This window comes from Myripristis murdjan, chromosome 6 (assembly GCF_902150065.1).
Source record: "Myripristis murdjan chromosome 6, fMyrMur1.1, whole genome shotgun sequence".
In the NCBI taxonomy this organism is placed as follows: domain Eukaryota; kingdom Metazoa; phylum Chordata; class Actinopteri; order Holocentriformes; family Holocentridae; genus Myripristis; species Myripristis murdjan.
In genome coordinates this window covers 32757478-32784703 of record NC_043985.1, presented here as the reverse complement: position 1 = coordinate 32784703, position 27226 = coordinate 32757478, and the positions used below count along the sequence as shown (strand labels likewise).

Sequence of the window (27226 nt, the reverse complement as noted above, 5' to 3'; positions counted from 1 at the left end):
AAAAGTAAAACATTCCCTGATTGACCTTCCCCGACGCGGAGAGGTCGTCACGCCGACCGCTTCCCAGGTCCTTTTTAATCCGGGCGTTTTCGGCGAACGCGGCCTCGCTTTGACGATACTAATGACTCACTGTGAGCCGCCGCTCATTAGATTACAGAATATTTAGGAGTTTCTGCTCCGGGCCGCAGGATCTGCACAGGCTCAGATGCGGCTGGGTTGATTTGAAGTGGAAGAGACGGCCGGCCCGCCGCGCGCTCCGGGCGCCGCGGCCAACCTCGGACCAGGGAAGGTTAATTTCCATCGCTCCCCGACACGCGGCGGCCAAAGCACTGTTTAATATCTATTACAGAGCGGGATGAAACGCATTCTGATCATCCACGGGGCTGCGGGGCTCGGCTATTCACCGGCGAGGCAGAAACCCAAAGTGCAGGAGTGACCCTGGACGGAGCGGCGATTAGCATAATTGCATTTCAAACCGGTCAGGAGCGCGGCGAGCGAGGAGCAATCAAACGGTCAAACGAGCCGTGGAGCGTTTATGAGCGGCTCCGAGATTTCATTAGGGATTCAGACAAAACCTGGCGCGGGGCACTTAATGGGCCAAACTGTTGCAATATGTATGACCACATGACATTGATGTGGAGCTGAGACCCCCCCCCCCCCCCACCTCCCTCCTCCCTTCCACCACCACCACCACCGCCGCCGCCTCCGAATGGTTGTTTCATTTGCTATTCCGGTGTGATGCGGGAGCTGCGATCATGTCATGTTGCTGTCAGTGCATGTGGGTGTTTGGACTGGAGGCTGTTGGTGCAGCGTCGCCCTCGGGGGATGAAGCAACCGCGAGAAAGACAACATCAGCAATAACACAATCAGGCGGAGGAGGCCGTCCTTGAGGGGAAATGTCATATTGACATGTGGCTGAAATATGCTCCTGTTATCTGCGGATTTACAGCCCGGACAGAATTCTTGGATCATTTCATGCATAAAATCTCCCTCAGAGTGATTTAACGCGCGGCGTGGACGCGGCGAGACGGCGCGTGTCAGGGCGGGACGATAAATTCTGCGTTTAAAAGCGCGTTTTCCCCGGCCGGCACGCACGACCCGTTTCCGCGTTCGTCTGCTTCTCGCTTCCCGGCGGTGATGCCAGAGTGTCTGTGCGAGGCTGCATCTCGCCGCGGTGACGCCGGTATCCTAGCAGCTGCAGCAGGCGGCGTTTGTTGGCACGGTAACAGAGTGGAAGCTTAGAGATGGAGCGAGAGAGACACAGAGGAAGAGAGAGAGAGAGAGGGAGGGAGGACGGGCTGTTAAAAAGGTAAATACAGGATGTAGAGTTCCCAGAGACGAGCCCCATCCAGGGAATTTGCTCCTTCTAACTTTAACAAAATGCAGCTCAAAGTGCTTCACAGAAAAAGAATAAAAATAAGATATGTATACCTATATATACACATACATACACACTGATAGATAAACACAACAAATAAACAAATAAATAATTGAGAACATCAACAGCAGGAATAAAAGGGGATAAACGAGAAAAATAAGAGGTAGTGTGTTACATTAAAACATAGAAGTAAAACAAACAAAACAAAACAAAAAAAAATAAATAAATTAATTAATTAATTAATTAATTAAAAAAAATTAAAAATAAATAAATAAATAAATAAAATAATAATAATAATAATAATAAATAAATTAATTAATTAATTTAAAAAAAAAAAAAAAAATCCTCACAGCCTGACAGCAGCCGAGGCCTCGCCGCCCGACACACAGCCGGTCATTTGCTCTGCGGGCTGCGAGCTGATTCACACTCTTGTCTCAGAGATAAGAACTTCATTCGCTTTCGATTCAATTGCCGCAGAATTGCACATCACATCTGAGAGTGTGTGAATTAATTATGCAGATTTGAGCGAGGTGCCGCGCGCTGCCTCAGTGGGAGGGTTGAGTACACCTGCATTTAGCTCCACTTGTGCCTTCCAGGGTCCCATTATACCGTGACACAGCTGTTAGCGTCGCAGAATCAACAGCCACATCTGAGAGCTCCATTTGGCTGAATTTACCACAAGTGCTCCCCCCAATTTGATTTATGCAAATCAGCGGCGCGCCTCTTCACAGTCGCAGCGCTGAGAGCGGCACAAGTCAACCGGCTCACGTGTTTTCGTCTTGTGTGGTTTACTCCAATTACCAGTTCAGATAATCTAGCTGATGTGGGAGGCTTAGATGCTAATTTCTCCCCCTAGAATGTTTAATAAAGAAGGTAAATATTCATGGGATGTCGGTGAGGCGGCAGCAGGCCTCGCTCAGCGGCAACAACACCACACGAAAACGCCGATAAAAATAGATTTTTACTTAACAATACAGCCGGTGTTTTCTCCCATCGCACTTGAATCTAATCTGCTTCACGCTGCTGTCCTCAAGTGCACTCAGAACACGGAGGTGACGTACCGAGCGTGTGCAACTTTGCCATTAACTGCATCCTTAAAGGGGAACGCCACCTAATTTATCTGTACACATATATAGATATAGGATAGCTAACTGGGGCTAACATCCATAGGAGCTGACACTTTTCTGTCTGCAGACTCCAGAGGCTGGAGGTGGAGGTGGAGGTGGAGGCGGTGTTGTGATGTGTTTGTACAGAAAAACAGTCCGACATGTCAACAGGTATTAAAGGAATACTCCAACGTTTTATTTCAAATACATATGATACATGATGTGAATAAGACAGCCTCAGAGTTGCTGTGAGGATTATTTCTTCACTTTGACAGAGCCAGGCTAACGACTCCCACAGACTTCAAGTCTTTATGCTAAGCTAACACAAAATGCTACCCATAGGAACCAAAGCACCGGACGTACAGAGGTGAAGACGGTTCAGAACATCTTGTTTCAGTCTGGGTACGTTGGAAAAAGACTTTGGGTTATTCCTTTAAATTCAGATCTGCTCTGTGGAGAATCCAGGTAAAAAAAAGGGATTATGAGTTGAGGATTATGAGTGACAGTGCTGGTGCAGATTTGGGTCTGAAAGCCCAGAGACGTCGCAGGTTTGAGGTCAAGTTGACTAGTTTCTCTCCCAAAGATAAACCAGACAGCTGAACCTGGTCTGTCCCTGACTGTGGAGAAGAACCATTACAGTGAATGAGGTTCCTGTTTAAAGGTGCATTACCCCAAATTGGCGACGGTCAGTTGAAACGACTCCGCCCGGTGGTCGCTGGGACAGACTCCGGCACCCTGCGACCCTCATCAGGATAAGCGGCTTTGAAAATGACTGAGTGAATGAATGAATTTAAATGATGTGCTTATTCCACAGTTTTTGTCATTTGAGTCTGACAGTTCTCGCTTCAGTCCTTGAAAGGCCAAACGCTGAGGACGCTGTGACTCGGTCCAGGCGACATTCACTGGCCGGTCTTCAGCTGCAGGACAATAACACGTTGGAGGTCTTAAAGAGAATGAGGTTCTTTGTGCATGACGCAAAAACTGCTGACCCTCTCCGCTCATGTGACAAAAATGTGGAATAAGCAGATCATTTGATGGTTGGGTCTACATGCTTCTCATCATTGGCCCAGCTCACTGATAAATTACTTGCTTATTCCACATTTTTTAGTCGGCTGAGTCTTCTGGTTTTCACTTAAATCAAACCCTCGGCAGCTTTTGCTCGGCGCGTCTTTAAAGGACGAGCGCTCCGGGTGCGGTCACTCGGTCCGGATGATAATCCTGCGCTCAAACTGCGAGCGACACCATCAGCAGCTGACTGAGAGCGTTCAAAGACAACAGGAATAAATCCAAAACGATGCTTTAGGATGGCTTCATCAGCTGCTGAGGTTACTGCCAAAGTCATTTTATTCTTTATTTATTTTTGATTCATGCTTTCCAACTAGCCCTTGCCATTATTTGCCATATTTAACATCATTTATTGCATGCTCTGGCACCTAGAATCTAACAATAGCTCTGTTTCCATCATCTTATTTTTACTCGCATTTTGAATTATCGCCTCAGGAAAGGTGCATGGAAATAGCAAATTTTTACCAAACTTAATGGGAGATGGAGACACTTTATCTGCATGCACGGTGACGGAGCGAGGAGCCAGGGAGCGAGTCCTCTGTCGGAAAACCAACTTGCACTTGAACTTGAACTTGAGGTCGGAGTTGCTCTGCGACAGAATTCGACCAACATGACAAATCGCATAACGTAGTCGATGGAAACCTGCATTCATTTGCATTTTATTTTACTGAATCTTCAACATGTGCTTAAAATATGCGAGACATTTTGGATGTAAACCCGGCAAATGAATGGATGGAGACATTTATTCATTATTAATGAGCCACTGGCTGCTGATTGGCTGTCAGCTCCTGCCTGTTAGGACAGATTAATGAAGTTTTCTGAATGACTCACCATAGAGAACCTCATTAAGTGGAAAGCACCAGCACCATATTTTAACATCATTTGAGTAACATCCAGACTTCAACGTCCGTGCAGAAATGAAATGAAACGTTGCCTGTTGAAAACTTTGTGGCTGCAGGAACAGATGAGGTGAGAGCATCAGGCCCCGCCCACCATCACCATCAATCAGAACTGAGAGACACATCAAATCAGGGTGATCGCGGCGTGAAATCAGCGCTGCAGCACCGACAGGACCTGAAGCTCACAGAGGATTCACCCTCTCACTGCATCATGAACGCTTCCCTTTGGAGGACATGATGACATGAGTGTGTGTGTGTGTGTGTATAAATGTGTCTTTTCCACAGACAAAAACTCATAGATGTGTCATTTCAAAGGAAACCCGACATTACTAAAGCAAGTGTGTATGTGAGTGTGTGTGTGAGTGTGTGTGTGAGTGTGTGTGTGTGTGTGTGTGTGTGTCTTCATCTCTCCTCTTCATCGCCGTCCAGTGGTCCGCGGTTTGGGGGGAGGGACGGTTTGATTCGCTGCCACCGATTGGGCGGCCAGATGATGTGTGAGGCACGGCCGTGAAGCAGCCCCACGGACACCTGGGAAAAAAAAGTCGGTCATGTTAACATGTTAATGATACATTACAGTGACATTAATGCAGTGAATAAACATTATTATCAGAATCAGAATCAGAATACTTTATTGATCCCCAGGGGGAAATTACTTTTTGTTACAATAACAACTCCCACTCCAAGTGTACAAGTTAAAAGAGCAAATAGTCAAGAAAAATAAAGAAAGGAATATAAATATAAATATATATAGAATAATAAAAAGAAAAGAAAAAATATATGTACAAGTGCAAACATGGACAGGAGTTATTGCACTATAGGTTATTATTATTATTATTATTATTATTAATTATTAATCATTATAATTATAATTATTATATATTATTGTTACTAATCAAACAAAATAAGTTGTTAGTTTTGATGTCACGGCCTAAAGCTGGATTATCTAAGAACTCTGATTATCCTGATTTTATTTTAGTTTGTTTTCCTTATAATTCATCCGTGCACGCCGAGCCGCTTTGATGAGAAAGAACAACAAAAAAAAAAGTTGATTTTCTTTGATTTTCCTCGGTAAAACATGAGAGCAACATCGAACATCAACACTATTTGGCTTCCCGATCGCTCACCAGACAAAGACTCACTGAGCTGCTCTTAGAGGAGAAGAGAAGGAGGACCAGGAGAGTAATCCATCACGGAAAGTAACTGATTACTGCTCCCAGGAAGGAACATTTAAAACATATTACTTCAGAAATGACCGAGGTAATGAGCCTATCACAGCTTTCTATGATGAGTCTGTAGGAATGATAGAAATTAAAATTGTACGGTGGAAAGCCTCTAATTGGAGAAGAGTTTTTATGACAAAAGCTCATTTTGGGGGATTTAAAACAGACACTTTTATACAAGAACAATGGGACTAATTAAAATTACCAAGTTGATGTGGTTGTTTCGCTGTTGTCTGACATTGTTCTCTCTACGTCAATTAAGCTGGTTTGCATAAGGTCAAACCAAACTCACAGGCAAATGTCAAACACTTTTAATGACGGCTCTTATCATTGAGAAGCCGGCGTCTGCATTAATAAACAAACCACGCTGCTTCATTATTCAGCTCAGATTCACAGTAAACCAGGAGAAAACCAGCCTGGTTGTGGCTCATGGTTTCAAGGCTCGCTGCAGATGGAGCTGGAGGTGTTTGGTTTGGCTCCTGGCGCGTCCCATCCCCCCGGGTGGGGCTTGCAGAGAAAAAAAAAGCCTCTAACTCAACAAGAGCAGCCGGTTCCAGCACAAAGTCAAGGTCCAGTTTAATGAAATCAAGAAATAAAAGAGCAAATTAACATTCCTCCGGCAGGTGAAGAGGAGGAGCAGGGCGGCAGGTTGTTATTGGCTGAGGAGGGCAGCGAGGAATCCAACAGAGAGAGAGAGAGAGAGAAAAAAATAAAAATATAAAAATAGAATAAATTATTTACACAGCATATTTCATTCAACAATATCCAGGGTGTTCTATGAACCTGGTAAAAAAAAAAAAAAAAGAGTGAAAAAAGAAAAACAGAAACAGGGCTAATGAAAAAAGAATCATAGAAATCATATTCCCTCTTATGGAGCTCATGATGGAAGACGTGAATTCCCAGGAAAGAAAACCACCACATGATGCTATCATTCCCATAATTCCCAGTTTTTCCCAGAGTCCCAGGGCGTCCAGTGGTTCCTCACGCCGATGGGCCGGTGGTTTTCTGAGCAGCAGAACAGCAGAACACGTTTCACTGCTGTTGTTTGAACATGTTTGAGGCTTCCTGACGCCCAGAACAACAATCTGACCTTTTCTGAACTGGACTGTAAGGATACACCTTCACTCCTTGGATCCTTGGTTTGTTCACTACTTGGTTCCTTGGTTCCTTCCCTGGTTTGCTTACAGCCTTCATCCTTTGTTCGTTTGTTTCTTGGTTCATTTGCTCCAAGTTCCTCAGATTCATCTTAGGCTCCTTGGTTCCCCTTCCTTGTTCTTTCATGCCCTTGTTTCTTGGTTCGATTATTTCATTTATTGGCTCCTTAGTTCCTTCTTTGGGTTTTTGGGGTTCTCTCATGCCTTGGTTCCCCAGTTCTGTGGTTCTTTTCTTGGTTCATTTGCCCATTTCTTTGGTTACAAGTTTTTTTTTAGTTCATTCTTCGATTCCTGAGTTCCTTCTTTTGTTCCTTGGTTCTTTGGCTCATTTGTTCCTTGGTTCTTTAATTTCCTTCATTCATTTGCACTTTCTTCTTTGGGTTCTTCATCCTTTGGCTGCTTGGTTTGCTGATGACTGAGTTCCTTTGTTTCTTGGCTCATGAATTCCTTGGATAAATTTCTTAGAACCTTGGTTCCTCCCTCCTTGTTCTTTCATTAATTTGTCTCTTGGTTCCATTATTTCATTTGTTGGTTCCTCAGTTCCTTCTTTAGGTTTTTGTGGTTCTTTCATTACTTGATTCACCAGTTCTGTGGTTGTATCTTGGCTCATTTGTTCTTTGGTTCCAGTTTTTTAGTCTGTTCCTTGGTTCCTTGTTTCCTTCTTTCGTTCCCTGCTTCCACGGAAAGCTGTTTGGTTCCTTGGTTCCTCCCTCCTTGTTCTTTCATTAATTTGTCTCTTGGTTCAGTTATTTCATTTGTTGGTTCCTCAGTTCCTTCTTTGGCTTTTTGGGTTCTTTCATTACCCAATTCTCCAGTTCTGTGGTTGTACCTTGGTTCATTTGTTCATTTGCTGTTTGGTTCCAGTTTTTTAGTTTGTTACTCGGTTCCTTGTTTCCTTATTTGTTCCTTGGTTCTTTGTCTCATTTGTTTCTTGGTTCCTTGATTCATTCGTTCATTTGCAGTTAAGTTTCTCTCCTTGGTTCATTCCTTGGTTGCTTGCTTTACTGATGATTGGGCTCCTTTGTTTCTTGGCTCCTTCATTCCTTGGTTAGATCCTTGCTTCCTTGGTTTGCTCATTCCCTGGTTCCTTTGTTCTCTGGTTCCTCTGTTTGTTCCCCCTTCCCTCCTGCACACTTTCCTCCCTCCTGTTCCAAACAGAGTGCAGGCTGGGAGGTGAGCTCTGAAAGCCAGAAATCTCAGCAGCCCAGTAATGGTTGAGTCACTGGTATTGATCAACAAGCCCATCAACCCCCACAGATATATTATGGTCATTTTGTGCTAGGGGCAGTAAAACTCTTATTTATTGCACCTTTAAACACTTTCATAAGCCATATCTCCCACATTGCGAGATCGATTGACATGAAATTTGTTGGACTTACCCAGCTCTCCTGGCTCTACAAATCTGCATTTTAAGACCATCAGTGGTTCAGCATTCTGCATTTTCCTCCATTTCATTTCACATGTTGTACTGTTTTGAATTTCTTGAAAAACAGTTGTCATATTTTTTTTTTTGTACATAGCCTAAAGAAACTGAGACACACACACAAACTAAATGTACTATGTGGTCTAAACTATTTTAAGGGACGGGGGTTATTGCTGCTTTGTGATTATTCCTGATTGGCCTAAAGGGAGAATGCATCATTTGTGGAGGCTGATGTTTTTATTGTTGCCGTGTTTCTTAGTGTTTTTCCTACTAAAGACACTCTGGTGGGTGGTTAGGGTTGTCAAAATAAGATCTGTTTGCTGGATTGTCTGTATCCTGAAAGTACCTGGGGTCCCTCATGATTCAGAAAAGGTTTGAAGTCATGTTCTTGCAGGTATGAATGTTTGCTGGCGAGCAAAGCAACATTAAACTGTCAGTTCTGGGTATGTAGTTTGACGTGACATTTTCCCCCCATACAGAGCGAGAAACAGAAAGATACAACGGCTCATATTGCTGCCGAGGCCCGGCGAGATGCTGGCTTAGTTTCAGCCATTCAGCAACAATAAAGAGATAATGTGATTTCGCGAAGTGCATGATGGTGATTTCTGTTAGGAGGGATGGAAGCTGACAGCCTCTGTTCAACTCCAGCTTAAACAGCCGTCCACACGACGTCTGCTGGGAGAACGACAGACAGAGAGAGAGAGAGAGAGAGAGAGAGAGAGAGAGAGAGAGAGAGAGAGAGAGAGAGAGAGAGAGAGAGAGAGAGAGAGAGACAAAGAGCTTCCCCCCGGGTCCTGTTTAATCTCTTGGATTCGCTGGTAAAGACAGAAAAACTGGCAACACAGAGGCATCAATCCACCAAACACCAAGTTATGGTAAAGTCGCTCCATCTAAACTCTCACAACACATATTTATACTCCTACCTTAACTCATTGCATCAGTATACAGTATGTTATCCTACGCATTTTGATTATATATCAGAATATATTCTATATATACTTATATGCTGAATTATATACACATATTATAAAATGTTTTCCATGAGGCTGAACCAAGGCTGACAGTCTCTGCCACCCAGTGCCGGGCATCAGGGCCTGCCACATGGAAATTATATTAAAATTATACATTATGACTATACATCTATTTTATGTATACATATTCTATTCCATACATATTTTGCAGATGTATTTCCTTACACATATAGTCTATGCAAAGGTGCAAAGGTGAAAGGTCTATGGATATTCTATAGATTTATATAGACTTTATTTTGCCATTTGTGGTGTTTATTTTACTAAAGACATATATTTTAGGTAGATATATGTGTATATTTTGTGTATGCTACTATTGTTCCTGTGCAATGTGGCAGCTTTTCATAAGATATGATATGAACTTTGTGTGAGAAAATGTCCAGTAAAGAAAACCAGTCAAGTTGCAGTTTATATCCATGTCTGAAAGCATATTTGTAGTGAAGGAAATCAGTGAAAGGAGGTGTAAGTGTATTTTGTGTCTCTGTGTTGACAGTTATGATTCCAGTGAATAATTTCCAGTGAGAAACACGCTGTCTGTTTTTACACAGGGGGGTACAGAGGACCGACTTGGTCACATGGTGCAACAGGAACCACCTGAGGAGAACCGCGGTCCTGCTGGCAGCCAGGCAGAGCAGGTCAAGTCAAAATGCTGAGTCATGGTGGTGAATAATGGCCAGAAAAGTGTTTTTGTGGCTCATTATGATGTCACAGTGACCTCTGACCTTTTGGAAATAAAATGTCATCGCGTCATCATTTTATCCTGTTAGACATCTGTGTGAAAATATGTCATAATTCGCGCATGGATTCCTGAGTTACGACCAACAACGTGCTTCGTGAGGTCACAGCGGCCTTGACCTTTGACCTTTGGCCACCAAGCTGCAGTCATCCTTGAGTCAAAGTGGATGTTTTTGTTTCAGATGTGATGGAATCGGCTCGTCGGCCTCGGCTGTCGCTGACGTGGAGGCACGAAAACCCGAGCGGCTCCTGGAGCTGCTGCTCCGCCGGGGCTTCAGCTCTGAGGGGATTTTTTTTTTTTCACTGTGGCTGAAGATCCAGACCTCCTTCTCTCTCTCTCTCTCTCTCCCTGTCTCTCTCTCTCTCTCTCTCCCTCTCCCTCTCTCCGGCTGCTGATGCTCTGTCCATAGCGAGCAGCTCCGTCCCTGCTGAAACTTTTATGCTGCTCGGGCCGAGAGGGGAAAACCACGCAGAGCAGAGAGCTGGAGTCCATAGAGATGCTGATGCTCTCTCTCTGTACCGCGGAGAACCGAAGAAAGAACCCAAATGCAACGTCTGGGAGACCTTCACCTTTTTAGGCTGTTGCTATTATGATTATTACTATTGTTGCAACCACGGTTAGTATTATCATTAGTGCTATTATCACCACTAGAATTACGATACAGCTCTATGGTGAACTTCCTCTCTCTGTCTCTCTCAAGCCGGGTTCTGCTCGAGGTTTTTGGTTCTGTTTGTTCCTCGCCGCTGTCGCCCTGCGCTGCTCTTGGGGGAGATTTCGGTCCTTGGATTTGCCCGATATCTGTTGGCTTTCTGTAAAGTGTCTTGAGATAATTTGTGTTATGATTTGACGATGTCCAAACGATGGTCAAACCCAGCCAGCCGACTGACACCGGCCTGAAAAATCTGATTTTTGACATTTCATTTAACGCTCTCTACAGGGACAACAAAATAACACACACACACCAACCTGCTACTTAAAAAGTGGACGATAACAGATACACAATCTCTGTCACACACACACACACACACACACACATTCACATGGGTCACTTTGGCTCCTAATGTTTGATATATGTTTCTTATTTATACGGTTTTATTGCTGTTTATTTGATCCTGTTCATTTTTATTGTCTTTAGCTCCTCTGTGCTCCTGTCCTTTGGCCTTACTCTTATTTTATCTGCTGTGTCTGCTTTTTAATTTCTTTCCGTAGAACACTTTGTGGCACTGTTAAGAAAAGTGCTACATAAATAAAGTTTATTGTTGTTATTATTTATAATTATTATTATTGTAAGGGGACATCACACAGTCCTACATTAATTTCCTGGACACTTATCTTAACCACTGACCCCCAAAAAGTCTGTGTGTGTGTCTGCAAAAGTTGTCAAAGCAGACACACACACACACACACACACACACACACACACACACACACACACACAGTACATCCATAATCTGAAACTTCAGTTGCCTTCAAATAAATCCCTGCTCCAGCCAGGGGGATTGTGGGTAAAGCTACCTCGACATCAGATTGGACATTTAAAATCCTGACCTCTGACCTGCAGACACACACACACACACACACACACACACACACTCACACACTCACACACATGCACACTGTGGATTTATTCCTTCAAGGATTTTGTGGGAGGGTTCAAGCGCTGAGTCAGACAGACTCGGTCCTCGCTGGGCTCCTGCAGCCGCACAGCGCGACATATTAATATTTTTAATAATAATGTGTGGGTTTTCATGAAGGAGCGGGGGAAGATAACCCGCTCTCTGTTTGCAGAAATCTTTTCCTAAAAATCTCATTTATACACCAATCAAACGACTCCACATTCACACTCAGTTGACCTTTGTGTGATGAGCCGCATTTGAGAAAAACAGCTTCTGGGGAAAATTAATTTAGATAACAGGACGATATGATCAAATAAAATTAATTATTATTGGTATATAGCTATGCTGATTTAATTAGCCTGCTCGTTTATAATCTTCTATGTAGCTACGTTCACTTAATCATTAATTTACAGTTTGTGTGTAGCTACTGTATGATCATGCAATTATTAATTTACAGTTTCGTATGTAGCTATGTTAACTAAATTATTAATTGACATTTTTGTGTGTAGCTGTGATCTTATGATCTATTGACTTATAGATTGGCGTCCTGCTAAGATCAATATCTGGCTGTGCTAATTGAATTATTAATTTACAGATTGGTATCTGAGTCTTTATGAGTCCAAATAAGGACTCATAAAGACTCCCTTTCACAGGGTGGAAAACCGACTGAGTGTTTTATCTTCTAAAATAGACAACCTTTGTGGAGGCGCCCAGCGAGCGGCGAGCTCTGCGTCTTTTTGGGACGCATTTTTTATTTTATTTCGAGGAAGTTTAGATGCTTAAGAGCATATATTTTCTGTTTATACTGTAAATTTGCACATTGCCCACATCAGTGCACATTGTATACACCTATGCACACTGGTTTTATCTAGTGTCATCTTTTATTCTTTATTTTTTATTTATTTAATCTTGTACTCTGTGGATACTGCTGAAAACTGTGAATTTCCTTTGGGATGACTAAAGTATCTATCTATCTATCTATCTATCATATTGTTAGAGGATACCGGGTAAGGAAAACACAAGCGACCCGCTCAAACTGCTGTCCCAGTACCAGCCAGTGTCCTGTGTGTGTGTGTGTGTGTGTGTGTGTGTGTTGTTACCGGTCCAAAGCTGTTGCTGTCCAGACTGTGTCCGTGATGATCCCCCTCGATCCAGAAATGCCCGTCAGGAACTCGTACAAACCGGTTCTTATAGCCCAGAGTCCTGAAGAGAGAGAGAGAGAGAGAGAGAGAGAGAGGAAGACGATGCATTTTTTAAGATTTTGTTTTTATTGAGTTTTTTCTTTCCCCTTTAAAAAGCAATAAGCGGCTCAAGGCGGTGCTTCCCACTGATTTTTTACAGCAGCAGAGAGAGTTGTGTCGGGAGAGAAAAACACTCTTAGCTGTTCTAAAAGTCGCTGTAAAGATTCAGCTGCCTTTGTAAAAAAAAAAAAAAAAAGCAGTTTTAAGCTGTAATAGCACAATAACCAACAATAATAATCAAACATTGCCTTCCCACCAAATAATATAGAGAAGCTGGCAGTGTAATCAGCAGTGTGAATGGTGACTTTCTGATCTCAATATATTGTAAATTACATCATTAATATTTAAATCCGTTATGTGGTTTATCTGATATTTTATAACAACTTTTTTTTTTTCACGTTCCCATCCATCCATTCATTTTCTATTTCCTTTCTTACTTCTGTTTATTACTAATGCACACTTATGTTCATAATTGTAATTGTATATTGTATATAGGATTGTATATAGGAGTGTATATATATTCTTTCTATTTTTATTTCTTTTTTATCCATTTTACTTGCACAGTGCTGGAGTTGTAATTTGCATTTCACTGCTACTGTACTTGTACATCAGGCATGTGACAAATAAAACTTGAAACTTGAAACTTGGTGTGACTCAGCCAATCAGAACGGAGGAGCATGATATATTTATAATGTTTTTTTTTGTTTTTTTTTGCATGTTGGTGTTGTAAACCCCCCCCGTGCAAAGCAACTGCATCACACAGGAACAACTAAAAGACCTAAAAACAGCTTCAACTTTCCCAGATGGGATGAATAATTGCTTCATTACCGTTGACGAGAAAGGGAAAGATCAAGATTCGGGGAGGGGGGCGGGAGTGAAATTGCGGTTCGGGTCGTCCCGGACGGCAGATCGGATCTCTGGGATAATTATCGGTTTCATTTCATTTCATTATCGTCCATCATCGGCCGCTAAATCATCCCTGTGGCGTCTCTTCGCGCCGCCGCCGCCTTATCGCTTGAACAAAGATCTGATTTGAGGACATTCTGCTTAATGGGATGGATGGGGGGGGGTGGAGGGTGTTGGTGTGTGTGTGTGTGTGTGTGTGTGTGTGTGTGTTTTGGGGGGGGGGGGGGTCCCTCTCCTCCTGTAGCTCCTTCAGTCTGGTCGTCATGTTTATGAGGAGAAGGTCCGACGCCCTCCATCATCCCGGCGGACTGTTATGGGCCCGTTCCAGCAGCTGATTTATCATTTAGCAGGGGAACATTGTGAATTACGGCCTCGGTGACTTTTTAAATGGAAATTTGTCTGCGGCTCCTCTCGTGTGTGTTGGTGCGGCGGCCGGCTGACCAAAGAGGCCTTGGATACATAAATATTGATTTGGCCACAGCAGCTGAATTTATTGACTCGCGAAAAAACAAGTTGGGACCTTTTGCAGAAAATAAAAAGGTTACAGCGATATGACACCGATTCTCCGCCACGTTTACGGAGGAACACCGGTAAAATGTGCCGAAAACAAAGTTTATTTAACCTTTTTTTGTTTTAACCTGGTTAGCCCGGCCGAGATCAAGAGACTCTGTTCCGGGGAGGCCCCGCACAAAAACAACAACTCACTTAGCAACGCTCTGAAATACCACACGTTAAAGGAACAATCCGCACAACATCCACGTCTGCTGGCGTCTCTCATCACAGCCCAACACATTCCAGAAGTCATTTTGTGATGAAGTGCTGTAATTTACATACAGTCTACATATTTTTTGGGTACCGCAGGAGTTCGTTCAGTCCACACAAATGTCCCCCCTTTGCCTAATTATTGGACCTCAAGGTAATTAAGGTGGATTTGTGGATATGAGAAATAGGTGATACAATTATCCGGTCAATATTGTAGTTAGAATTTAAGAACAAGACTGGACTCTATAAGGTACAAGCCACAAGGGGACAGATCGAACATCCAGCTTTCGACTGTTAAAGTTGTAATAGATATATAAACTATAGGGTAGGGAAGGGGTGGGAAATTTAAAAAAGTGCATACTTCTTCCCACTCCTGTTTCGAACTTGTGTTTATTATGATTTGATGATGATGCTTGTATTATTATTTTTGTTTTGTTTACATATGCATGCATGTATGTATGTACATACACTTTTTGTTTTAGTATTTCTTTCTTTCTTTCTTTCTTTTTCTTTTAGACATGTTCGAAATAAAAATTCATTCATTCATTCAAACGCAGCCGTGAGAGTTCGTGCCGAGGCCGGCTGTGTCTCCACAGTCTCCTCCGGTCTCCGCCGGCTCCTTGGTGGGGCCTGTCCCGCCCAGTTTCCAGCTTCTGAGGGTCCAGAGGATCCCTATGGGCCAGACAGGGCTGACCCAGCTCTGAGGCGGAGCTGAGGCTCGCTTTGTAGCAGAGAAAAATAACAGAGGAAAGAAAAATGGAGGACAGTCCTGGTCAGACGAGGACATCAGGGCTCTGCTCGCCGTCTGGACAGAGGACGACGTCCAACGCCAAATCCACACTGTTTGAAATGAGGACATTATGTGACATATAGTGAGAGTAGAAGTGGGGAACCAACACACACCGGGACAGGGCCGTTCAAAGGGAAAAATGTCCCGTGGTCTGTAGTTCTGCAGGAGTTAGTTGGTGTCGGGTCTGCAGACTTCAACCCCTCGCTTCCTCATTCTCACTCAGTGCATGAGCAGGACGGGACTGCGATCGGCACAACGGTGGAAACACGAGTGGTTTTTGTTTTCATGGCTGGAAGCTGAAGGCCATCGGCGCCGTCTGGCTCGGAGACAGCCCTCGCTCGCTGTGGCACGACGGTGGAGAGACGGCTAAAGTGAAAGGTGGCGAAGCTGCACCTCAGAGGCCCCAGGGACGAGCCGCTGGACCCTCTAAAGGTACAAGTATAGCCTTTATTTTCTGAGGGTGACTTCCTGCTGCCTGGACCTGCCGGCTGCTCCGTGAAGGGCCCTCCCAGACCGGTGCATGGTGCATGGTGCATGGCGCATGGTGCATGGTGCATGGTGCATGGCGCATGGGGGCGGCTGCTTACTGTGTGTTTCCCTACAGAGGCTTTCACCAGCCCCCGGAGATGACGTCTGTCCTGCTGCATGCAGTTATATACAGTCAGTGTAGGCAGAGAGAGAGATCGTGACAGTAACGTAGGAGGGAGAGAGAGAGAGAGAGAGAGAGAGAGAGAGAGAGAAAGAGAGAGGGAGAGAGAGGGAGTGTTTCCTGTTAGGAAAAAGTGAGTTGTGCTCTTCCTCACAGATTTCTCGGTGAACAAAGTCCTGGAACTCACAACCTTATCAACTGAATTTTTTTTTTTTTTTGCAAATTTCACCTCTTTTAACAGAGCTACCTGGTTATGTTACTGCTAAATATGTGCTTTATTTCATTTTGCTGTAATTAGTTTACCTTCTAGTCTTTTTGTTATTTAAATTTTAATTTTAATCTTGTCCTTCCAGGTGTTGCAATTTGGCATCGGCTATAAACACGATGACACTAACATGGCTGTTCTCAGTTTGTGTACGAGCTCCGTATCTGTCCCCATCAAATAAACCAGAAATAAATCCAATCAATAAATAATAAACCACAGTGATGCCCTGATGTTCCTGTAATCATAATGTGACTGAAGTGAGAGTATTATTAGTAAAATGTATGGAGATGAGTCACTGTGAGGAGGAGTGGGGTTTTACCTGCTGGATGTTTTGAGTGCAAAGTAACAAGTAACTCCATCCATCAGACGCAGTGAAAGTAGAAAGTAACTAATTACATTTCCTCACGTTACTGTAACTGAGTAGCTGTACTTTTTTTGAGTATTTTTTTTTAAAGTCAGTAATTTGACTTTTCCTTCAGTCCATTTTTGCTTGACTTTTGTCCTTCACTCCGTTTTAAATTACAGAGAACCAATGATCAGTGACAGACTGTGGAGCCTTTCACAATAAAAGCCAAACGGAGATGAGAAGATGAACCTGCTTCTACTTTGTTGGTTCTGCTTTTTGTCATTTTCCAAATTTCACAATAAAAGCTGCACCATGAGAAAATGCAGACGGTCGATGGGACGCAACAGGAAAAAATGTGGAAAGACACTTTGTACTTTTACTGCAGTAGATTTTTACTGCACAACTTCTACTTCTACTGCAGTCAGATACCAGCAGAGTATTGGTACTTCTACTAGAGTAGCAGGTTGTAGTACTCTTTCCACCGCCTGTAAGAGAATAACAGCTCTATGCATTACTACGTCTCTACTGACAGGCTGAACTTCACACCTCTGCCCGGCAACAGATAAAACTCTGTGAACCCACACACACACACACACACACACATCCACACACACACACACACACACACCGCTGTGGATGACTGACACGTCTGGATGTGTGGATGAAGTGTGTGTTTGCTGCACAGCAGGACGACTCAGACGGGGATGTAAAGTTTCTGACCGTCAGTGAATCACAACACACGTCGCAGATTACTTCATCATTCTCTTCCACAGCCTTGTGTGTGTGTGTGTGTGTGTGTGTGTGTGTGTGTGTGTGCTGCCAGGCTGACCCGAGCTGGTCAGACAGCATGAAGGTTGCACGGCGACGCGGCAGAAAACACGCGGCGCCGCTCCAGCTGCTCCACACAGGAGCCTCCAGATGCCAGCGAACGCCTCGTCACGCCCGCCGCCGAGCGCCGCGGCGTTTCCACCGAGTCAGGCCGCCGCTGAACAAAAGGTTAGAGCGCCTCACTGCGAGGAGCGCCGTTAAACATTCATACCCTCCCTTCACACACACACACACACACACACACACACACAGCTCTTCCTTTCATCAGCGTTAACCCGGCTGATAAATGTTGCATCGGAGGTTGAAAGGAGTTTAATGTGGGTTGAGCAGTCAGCAGCAGACAGCAGGTAAACCCTGTCTGTGCTCAGCTAACCTCAGTGTGTGTGTGTGTGTGTGTGTGTGTGTGTTTAGACTTTGACTGATACGAGCTTTGAAGGACGATACTTTCTTCCTGGCGGGGTGTAAAAGCATCTGAAACAGCAATTAAGACGATATATGACACACAGCGCTGATTGCCTGCTCATAATAATAGTAATAATAATAATCATAATAACTGGGATGAGGACATGCAGCTCTGGAAACTGGAAACACACCAGCGCTGAAACAATTAGCGGATTAATCGATCAACATTAATATTAGAAATTAGGATTTCTGATCATTCGATTTTAGTCGATTAGATTATTTTTAGTTTTAGTTGTTTCTAAAGTAAAAAAAACAAAAAACAAACACTGTCTGATTTCAGCTTCACTGAGACTTTCTTCCTTTTCTCCATCCATATCATTATAAAATCAATACTTTTAATTGATATTTTGGGTTATTTCTGGCTGCTGGTCAGACTAAGGAAGACATTTGAAGACATCACTTTGAGCTCTGATCAATTCCTGTGACACTTTATGATTATTTTTTTAACATTTTAAATTCTAAATGTTTGCTAAATGTAAATCTAAATGTTTGGTAAATTATCAAAACAAACATTCAACCAAACAAAATGCATTCATCAACAATGAAAGTAATTATTAGCTCCAGTCCTGAAGCCCATAAATAGCCGCGTGCCGCTCGGTGGGGGAAGCGAGGCGCTGGGAGTGGGTGCGCCCACACCAACGCCGAGGCACTTTGGATAAAAGCCTCCATCAAATGGAGACATTATCTGTCTCTGAGCCATCTGCTGCTGCTATAGACTTTAATGCTGTGCAGCCATTTGACAAAAAAAAAAAAAAAAAACATGCCTGAAATTTATCATTCAACAACTCTACAATCTCGAGGATCCAGTCTGTGAGTGCCTCATTTATTCTGCGCAGGACTGAAGCTCCTCACTGTACTTTAAAAGGTGCCATCCTAAGAGTTCATTTTGTGCAATTTCTCATTTTGTAGGAACAGAAGTACATTTTTTTTTTTTTTTTTTTTTGTTTCAGTGGAACGTATCTCACGAGTTTTTACACCGTGCCCGTTTTCTCTGTTGGTTTGGTATTTCCATTTGTTGGACTTCATAGTGAAGATACCTGCTAGTGTGGATAACAGAGGTGGAAATAAATAATTAAATTTCCTCACGTTACCGTGACTGAGGAGGTTTTTTGTGTACTTTTTTGAGTATTTCCAGTCACTGATTTGACTTTTCCTTCGGTCCATTTCTGTGTGATTTTTGTCCTTCACTGCATTTTAAATCAGATCCATTACAGAGAACAGACTGTGGAGCCTTTCACAATAAAAGCTCAGCCAGCAAAGACGAGAAGAGGAACCTGCTTCTACTTTTTGTCATTTCCAATTTTTTTCACAATAAAAGCTGCACCATGAAAAACTGCAGCGAGGACCATTTAGACTCAACTGGCAAAAGCAATGGAATAGATGAGAACCATGTAGACTCAACCATCACATTATATGCTTATCCCACATGTGTCAGTTGAGTCTACAGTTGAGTGTAATGCCCCTTTAAAAGCATAGCATTGCCCCTTTAACTGCATGGAAAAGATCCCAGCGAACACAGTTACTGTCTTACCAGGACATTTGAAATGAGACACTTTGTACTTTTACTGCAGGAGATTTTTTACTGCACTACTTCTACTTCTACTGCAGTCACATACCAGCAGAGGAACAGTACTTCTACTTCTACTGCAGTCACATACCAGCAGAGGAACAGTACTTCTACTTCTACTGCAGTCACATACCAGCAGAGGAACAGTACTTCTACTTCTACTGCAGTCACATACCAGCAGAGGAACAGTACTTCTACTTCTACTGCAGTCACATACCAGCAGAGGAACAGTACTTCTACCGGAGCAGCAGGTTGTAGTACTCGTTCCATCACTGTTGGATAAATCCTGAACCAAATCCATAATTTACGTACGGAGGAACGTGCACACCTCGCTTATTTTATTGTCTTTGCAATGAAATGAACTGAAAAGAGAGAAAGAAGAACAAGTGGCCTGTGTTGTTTTTTTTTTTTTTTTTCATTCGGAGCTGACAGACTTGGAGAGCTCACAGATCTCTCTCTGGTGTTGCCTCAGAGCATACTGTGGAAATAATAACACACTGTGGATATAGCGGCTGAGCACATGAATAAACTTTACAATGTACTTGCGGCCTGTTTAACACTTCCTCATGGCGGATTTGCGCTGGTTAAACACGGCCGCTTTGTTCCCCGCAGTCCGACTGTTACCGGTTGGGGATTTCCGTCCAGTCGGCCTCTCCGTTTGCAGAGAGAAGACTCTGGAAGACGCTCGGCTCTGTGTTTGTGTTAGCTGTGTGGCGGGCAGACCGTGTGGGCTGCGTGGCTGGATTAAACCCACAGCTGTGATTTATGGCTGCCAGGCCCCGCAGGAGGAACGCAGGCCGACAGCCAGCGCTTCGCCGGAGAAGCCGCCGCCACAGGCCTGTTAATTATTCATCCCCTCCCCAGCCGGTGACCTGTAATTTGCTCGATGGCACCCGTCACAAACAGTTGCCGGGATGAATTACGCGACGGCGGCGTGTTATGATACTGCGAACGCACCGTGATACTGTGATTCGCCTCCGGGGCCGCGGACACGAGATCTGACGCGTTTACTGGTTCACTGTGCTGTCTGTTAGAGAGAGCGCCGTGCTCATCGCCGAGCCATTTGCATGATATGATAGATAGATAGATAGATGGATAAATAGATAGATAGATACTTTATTCATCCCGCAGGAAATTTGCAGTTTTTCAGCAGTATCCACAGATTACAGATTAAATAAATCAATAAAAAAAGATAAAAAAAATAAAGAATAAGATCTGAGTACAACAGAATAAGATCTAAGTACAACCCAGTGTGCAAAAAGCAATGTGCAACAAAAAAAACCAGAAAAAAACGTGTGCATGGGTGTATAAAATGTGCATAGAGGTAGGTCAATGTGCAAATTTAGAAGAAATATAGAGTATACACATGATAAATAGCAGTAAGCAATATAAACACTATAAACAAGGATTATAAAAAAAAAAAAATATATATATATATATATATATAATATCTGGATCAGAATTAGCACAGCCATCAGCACGGCCACGTAAAGATCAGCACGCCCACATCCTGGATGCAGTCACACGCACATCGCAGGAAAGCTCAATTCATTTCCCTGACACGGATTCCCTGACAGAACCAGGTGCAAGTGAGAGAAATAAGTAGCAGCCAGAAGTTTTAATGAAGCAGCTTCACTTTGGGTTTAAAAATAATTTTAAAAAAATGCTCCACTTTGCCTGTGTTGTTTCACGTCACAGGTGTAAAACGCCTCATAAAGTGCTGCTATTGGCTGGAAAGCGCACGGAGCTTCCTGCCGGGGAGAGCGCAGACGGACGTGGAGAGGCTCATCCTGCAGCCGCCTGTTTCTTCACGTTTCCAGCACAGAATGCAAATATTTTAATTCAAGGGACCCACCACAGATAGGTGCTCTCTAATTTTTGTCAGGAAAACAGCTGCGGGGGGAAAAAACTCCAACTTTTCCACCATGAAAGCGCCGGAAATTTGCATGGAAGCAATAATAATAAAATTTTAAAAAAATAATAAAACTTGATTTGTATAGCAACTTTCATACAAGAATTGCAGCTCAAAGTGCTTCACAATAAAAAGAAGAACATTTGAAAACACATTAAATAAAACATTAAAAAGAATAAAACACAGCACAGGGTGGAATTAAAAAGAAAAGGCTAAAAATTGAAATAAAATTTGTGTGTTTCATGTTTTCAGATCAGCTGAAAACTAAAATGATGAAGTACATGAAATGAAACTAAAATAAAAAACAAATGTCTGTCTTCTCAGGGTGACAGTTTGGAGCGATATCGCAGCAGACTACCTCAGCATCAGCCCATATCAGCTTTTAAAAGCAGTATTGGTCCAATATTATTTTCACTGTCAATATCTGATTGACGTATTACCATTTTCTCTGGGTTTGTGTCACTAACAGCAGACTGTGCAGTGTGAAGGAGGGCACAGCTCTTCATTCATGTTCAGTATGAGGATGAGGAGGATAAAATAAGAATAATAACCCACAGAATTAAAGCAACACTTTTAAAAGTCTGGCTTAAATCTAATGTTTTCGTCATGTATTGTTTTGTCGCTCTAACTTATATTACCGTAATTTCCGGACTATAAGCCACTACTTTTTTCACACGCTTTGAACTCTGCGGCTTAAACAACGATGCGGCTAATCTATAGATTTTTATGGGCTAACGGCCTCCAGGGGGCGCTCTAGCAGGAAGCGCAAGAGCAAGACAGACAGGTGGAAGAGATGATGCGCCGAGGAAGACGCTAGTTTGATTGTGTTTTGAACGGTCATTTTGCGCATCATGCACACCATAGATGCACACACCCTCATCATGGAAAACACACGAAGAAATGCATATGTTGCAGCTTTTAAGTTGCGTGATGAAGAGGACAGCACGAGCACAAATTCACCTCGAGACGAAAGTGACATTGAGAGCGACAACGAAAGAGAGACTGAGAAAGTAGGCTGGTTATTTTTTTTACCAGCCGTGTTACTGCCGTTTTACTGTCGCTGTACTGCCGTGTTACAGGCGCTGCTCGGAAAAAAAGCATTTATTTAAGTAAAAATTAAAAAAAAAAACAACAAAAAAAATCTTTCTGTGTACCATCTTTCTGTGTAAATATCTCATGTTACAACGTGGACACCTGCGGCTTATAAAGAGGTGCGGCCTATATAGGTACAAATTCTTTTTTCTTTTTAAATTTAGTTGGTGCGGCTTATATTCAGGTGCGCCCAATAGTCCGGAAATTACGGTACTTGGGAAATTGAGTGGCTTTCATCGTTCCCTACCATCCTAACAAGGAGAGGTGATCTCTGCTTTGAAAGTGCATAGCCTGCCTTTAAATTTACTGTCAAATTAAAACAGAGTAAAACTAACGACAAGATTCACCTGTTTTGCACCTGAATTTGCATTCTTACAAAAATGCATATCAGTGTCAGTATGGGCTGTTATGAGTGGGAAGATACTGGATATTGGTACTGGCCTCATAACACCATATCACTGTGTCCCTCGCTGATAGTTTGATGACCAATGTCTAATAATTCATCACACTGACTCAGTAATAATATCCTGTCAGTCAGCAGGCAATTTTCCTCTTTCACCTCCAAAATTTAGTGGATATTAAATGAGTTTGGGTTTAATGAACTGACGCCTCAGGTGCGATAAAAAAAAAAAAAAGAAGTTAAAAATGAATCTGATTGTAATGCTAACAGGCAGAGAGGCAGAGCGTGAGCGCGATGGCCTCTCTGATAGCTAATAAATGTGGCGGCTGTGAGGCCTCCCTGTGTGACGGCGGCGTGTCTGTCACAGCCGACAGCCCGGCCGCCTCGCTGCTCCTGCTGCGTCTCATTACCGCCACCGCCGAGCTCATTTCCTCGTAAGAACGCCGTGTAACCGGGGCTGAGGACACGCTGGAAGAAGTGCACAGACAGCAGCCGTGACTCACTGGACCTGCCAGCCTGACACACTCACTCACACACACACACTCACACACACACACACACACACACACTGCCTATCCACAAGGTAAATTTAAAACGTTACTGCGGCTCATTCAAACATAATTCAGTTCGGGGGCCGAGAGACGGAGACGCGTGAGGAGCTTCTGGACCTGCAGGACCACGTGATCGCTCAGCTGATCTGAAAACATGAAACACACCGGGGGTCCGATTTTTATTTGAGTGAACCTCGAGTGTAAAATAAATGACAAATGATGGACCTGCTGTCTGCTCTGGGCAACGTCCTGTGCAGTGCCGGGGTTTACGCGACGACACTGAAGGCAGCACGGAACCGAGCGGAGGAGGAGAAGAAAAATCTCGAGCTCGGGTCGGGTTCGGACACAAATATGCAGCCCGATCTGCGCTCTAGTGTCCAGACAAAGCCAGAAATATGCAAACGCATTCTTTTTGTCAGATTTATAATTGTTGGCACGTGCACGAGCCTCATGCACACTCCCACAAGCAGCCATAAATGGAGTTTGACGCCTCTAATTAGCTCATTTCCTTATTCTTCTCCTTATTTCCTAACCCTAAGTGCACCAAAGCCACCATCGCTGCATGTCATTACACACAGCTCAGCCTGTTCATATCTCATCATATTGACTATTAATTGATCACACATGAGCCAATAATTAAATCCACCCATCAGTCACATCTGGATTATGTGTGACACACTGCAACACACATATTCTTATTCCTAAATGTAACAGTAATTAAAAAGAAAACAAAAATAGGCTCGTACAAAATCACACACGCTCACAAAATTGGATATTAATGACATTTAGTGCACTGAAATAATAAAGTTAGAACAATAATGTTGCATAACTTTCATATTATTTTCTGCCACTTTTCCGCCAGGCTGCAACCAAAACTGTGTGTGTGTACGGTGTGAGGGCTACAGGAACCTTCTTTTTTCTAAGCTCTGATTTCAGTGTAGAAGATCATCTGCATGTTTCTGTGTGGACGCAGCGTTTATACATCTGGCACTAAAAACCAGGCAGATTCCTCCCCGGGAGGCAGCACATTTAAAAAAACACACTTCACTGTGTAATTGTGAGACTGTGTTTAACACTCAAATGAAATGTTTAATGTGATTTAAAACCTTTAAAGGCTCTTTCACACTTTCAGTTTGATGCTTTGGTCCTCGCCTGGACCTGCGCCGAGCGAGCACAGATTTCTAATCAGACGCCACAGGATGGAAGCGGCAGCTCGTCTACCGGACAGAAATGTTATGAGGAGAAGTCCAGACACGGGCGACAGCGTAGTGCAACAACAGAGCAATATTGGAACAACGGGGCAACAACAACGTAACAAGGCAGACCTGGCTATTTTTATGTGTTTTCCCCGAGCCATCGTGAAATGTTATTGTCAGCTCATATTTCCAGAGGAGCCTTACCTCATCATTACTCCACATTTGTCCCCGACTCGTTTTGGCAGCCGCAGCAGCTCTGCCTGGCAGCTTCAGGTGTCAACATGCGCTTACAACCCACAATGCATTGTGTTTTCTGGTGTGCTTCCCCAGCTCGGATTACGCCGGATTACAACCGCGGTCCAAACCGTGTCCCGACTTTTCAGGCGAGCCACGCTTTGCTTTGCTTGTTTGGTCCGCAACTGAAAGTGAAGACGTGATGCCGCCGCCTCAAATGAACCAAATTAACGGAGGAAAGGCATCAAGGTTTGAATGATACAGACCAATCAGAGCGGGTGTGACCCCCCCGCCCCCCACCTCGCACTTAAAACTGAAAACTAAGATTTCTTAAGGACCGGCAGACGCCACATACTTACACTGACTTTTAACTGTTTGCTTTAAAGCGGGTCAGTACGACGGCGTATCAGGACCATTTTATGGAAAGAAAAATAATTAACTGAGATTAAAGTGGAAAATTTACAAGAAAAAAACCCCAAAAATTTATGAGAAAAATCCTGGAAATTCTGAGATTATAAAATCACAAATTTACAAAAAAAAAACCTCAGAAAAATAGTTTTTCTTCTACTTTTTTGGTCAAAGCTCCTCATGGCTTCACGTTGTTGCTGCTCGCTGTGTCTCAGGCCTGCAGCTGATGAACTCATCAAATTCTACTTTGCAGTGGGATTTAAGAAACGCTGCTGATTTTAGGCCAGAGTCACAATATTATCCTCAGCATCTGGACTTTGAAGAGACACTGCCGTGACTTGGGCCGATTGAGAAGAAAACAATATTTGTTTGAGTTTTTTTTCTCATAAATTTACCACTTTAATATCAGAGGATATCCGAGTTTTTTTTATGGTAAATTTACGATTTTAATCTCGGAAATTCAGAGTTTTTTTCTCAGAACACCCCCCTCCTTCCCAGGCTCCACAGTTTTCTTCCTCCCTATAAAGGCTCTGATACACCGTCATAGCTCCGTTTCATATCACAAATGTTTTCTGCAGGATTCGTTTGGTCTGTGTCTTCTGATTTATGCCTTGCTGCTCCTAAACGTCCCGTTTGGCACAAATAAAGACTTGAGTTTGATGGTTTCATGGTGCAACAAGGTGAAACGAGGCTTTAACAGCTGAGCGGGCTGGATTGAGCAACAAAAGCCCTCGCACACTTCAACATGTTGTTTTACACTTTGCAGTTCAGAGTGTGGGACATCCCCACGGTGAGCGCCGAGCTTATCAACCCAAACTCCGGAGCAGGGGGAGCGCTCGTTTTCAGGGAGATCAAGTCGAGGATAAGGTCTGCAGGGTGAGCCCGGGTTCGAACAGACGGTCGTTTTTCTGGCTTTATTTGATGGTGACAGTGCAGAGAGACAGGACAGGCAGGAAAGAGAGAGACGGGACGACCCGCAGCAAGGGCCCGGGCTCGGATTCGAACCCAGGACGCTGCGTCAAGACTCAGCCTTCACATGCGGTACGCGCTCTACCAGGTGAGCGACCAGGGCGCCCCCTAGTGCTGTATTTTTCATTAGTTTTTGTTTGCATTTTGTCTTTAATTTCTATTTTCAATTCAGTTTAGTTTCAGTTCAGTTCAGGGTCTGCTGGCCTCTGTTGAGTTTTTCTTGTCTGAAAATGTTTAGTCTGAGTTGAGTTTTTTTTTCCGTGTCAGTGTGAGTTAGTTGTTTTATTCTAATCTATTTTTTATTTATTTATTTTTTTAATTTAAGTTTTGGAAGTACACAATATTGTTTCAGTTAGTTTTAGTTTCTTCTAAAGTCGTTTTTATTTTTACTTCAGTTACCTCAAGTGTTTTTTGCACACCTAGTTTTAGTTTTGGGTTTAGTTTTAGTGAACGGCGGTGACCTCGCTCTGAACTCGGCCGGCTCACTCCTTCTAGAAAAAGAACGCCGGTTGAATGACGATAAATTATAAATCACTGTAAATTATAAATGCTCGTGTTTTTCTCCTAACCAGCAACACCACTGGTGGGAAGCGTGTGAGTCTGCCTCCAGGATGCAGCAGGTGAATCCTCAGATCGGCCTCTGTGATTGGCTGGCTGGGATCTGCCGTCCGACCAATCAGCAGGTTTCCCTCAGCGCTGGTCTTTTTCATCACCACAACAAACCAGACAGCATCACTTCACTCACCCTGTCATAATGATGATGATGATGATGATGATGTTGATGATAGCCATGACGAAGAGGTGGAGACGGCCTCTGCTGGCTAATTTTTTTTCCCAGGATGGCGAAGTCATTTCAGAGGTCAACCTTCACTTATTGGTGAAGGTTGGGCATAAATTGGCTATTATAAATTGTTAACTGGTTATAATCGGTTATTATGAGTTATTTATTGGCTAAGATGAGGGAAAAGCTGTAGAGAATGAATGCAAGTCAATTAGGTCTTCACCATACTAGGAAAAAAACAT

General features: G+C 43.4%; 1 protein-coding gene across 1 annotated transcript in view; it reads right to left on the bottom strand.

The window, feature by feature from the left end:
* Positions 1–2658: 2658 nt before the first annotated feature.
* immp2l (inner mitochondrial membrane peptidase subunit 2) overlaps positions 2659–27226 on the bottom strand; it is a 179580-nt gene continuing 155012 nt past the window's right edge. Inside the window, exons 5-6 of the mRNA XM_030053074.1 lie at positions 12726–12828; positions 2659–4976 (exon numbers count right to left, since the gene is read on the bottom strand). Coding sequence (XP_029908934.1) covers positions 4851–4976; positions 12726–12828 — 229 coding nt within the window. The 3' untranslated portion in view covers positions 2659–4850. The remainder of the gene's footprint in view (positions 4977–12725; positions 12829–27226) is intronic.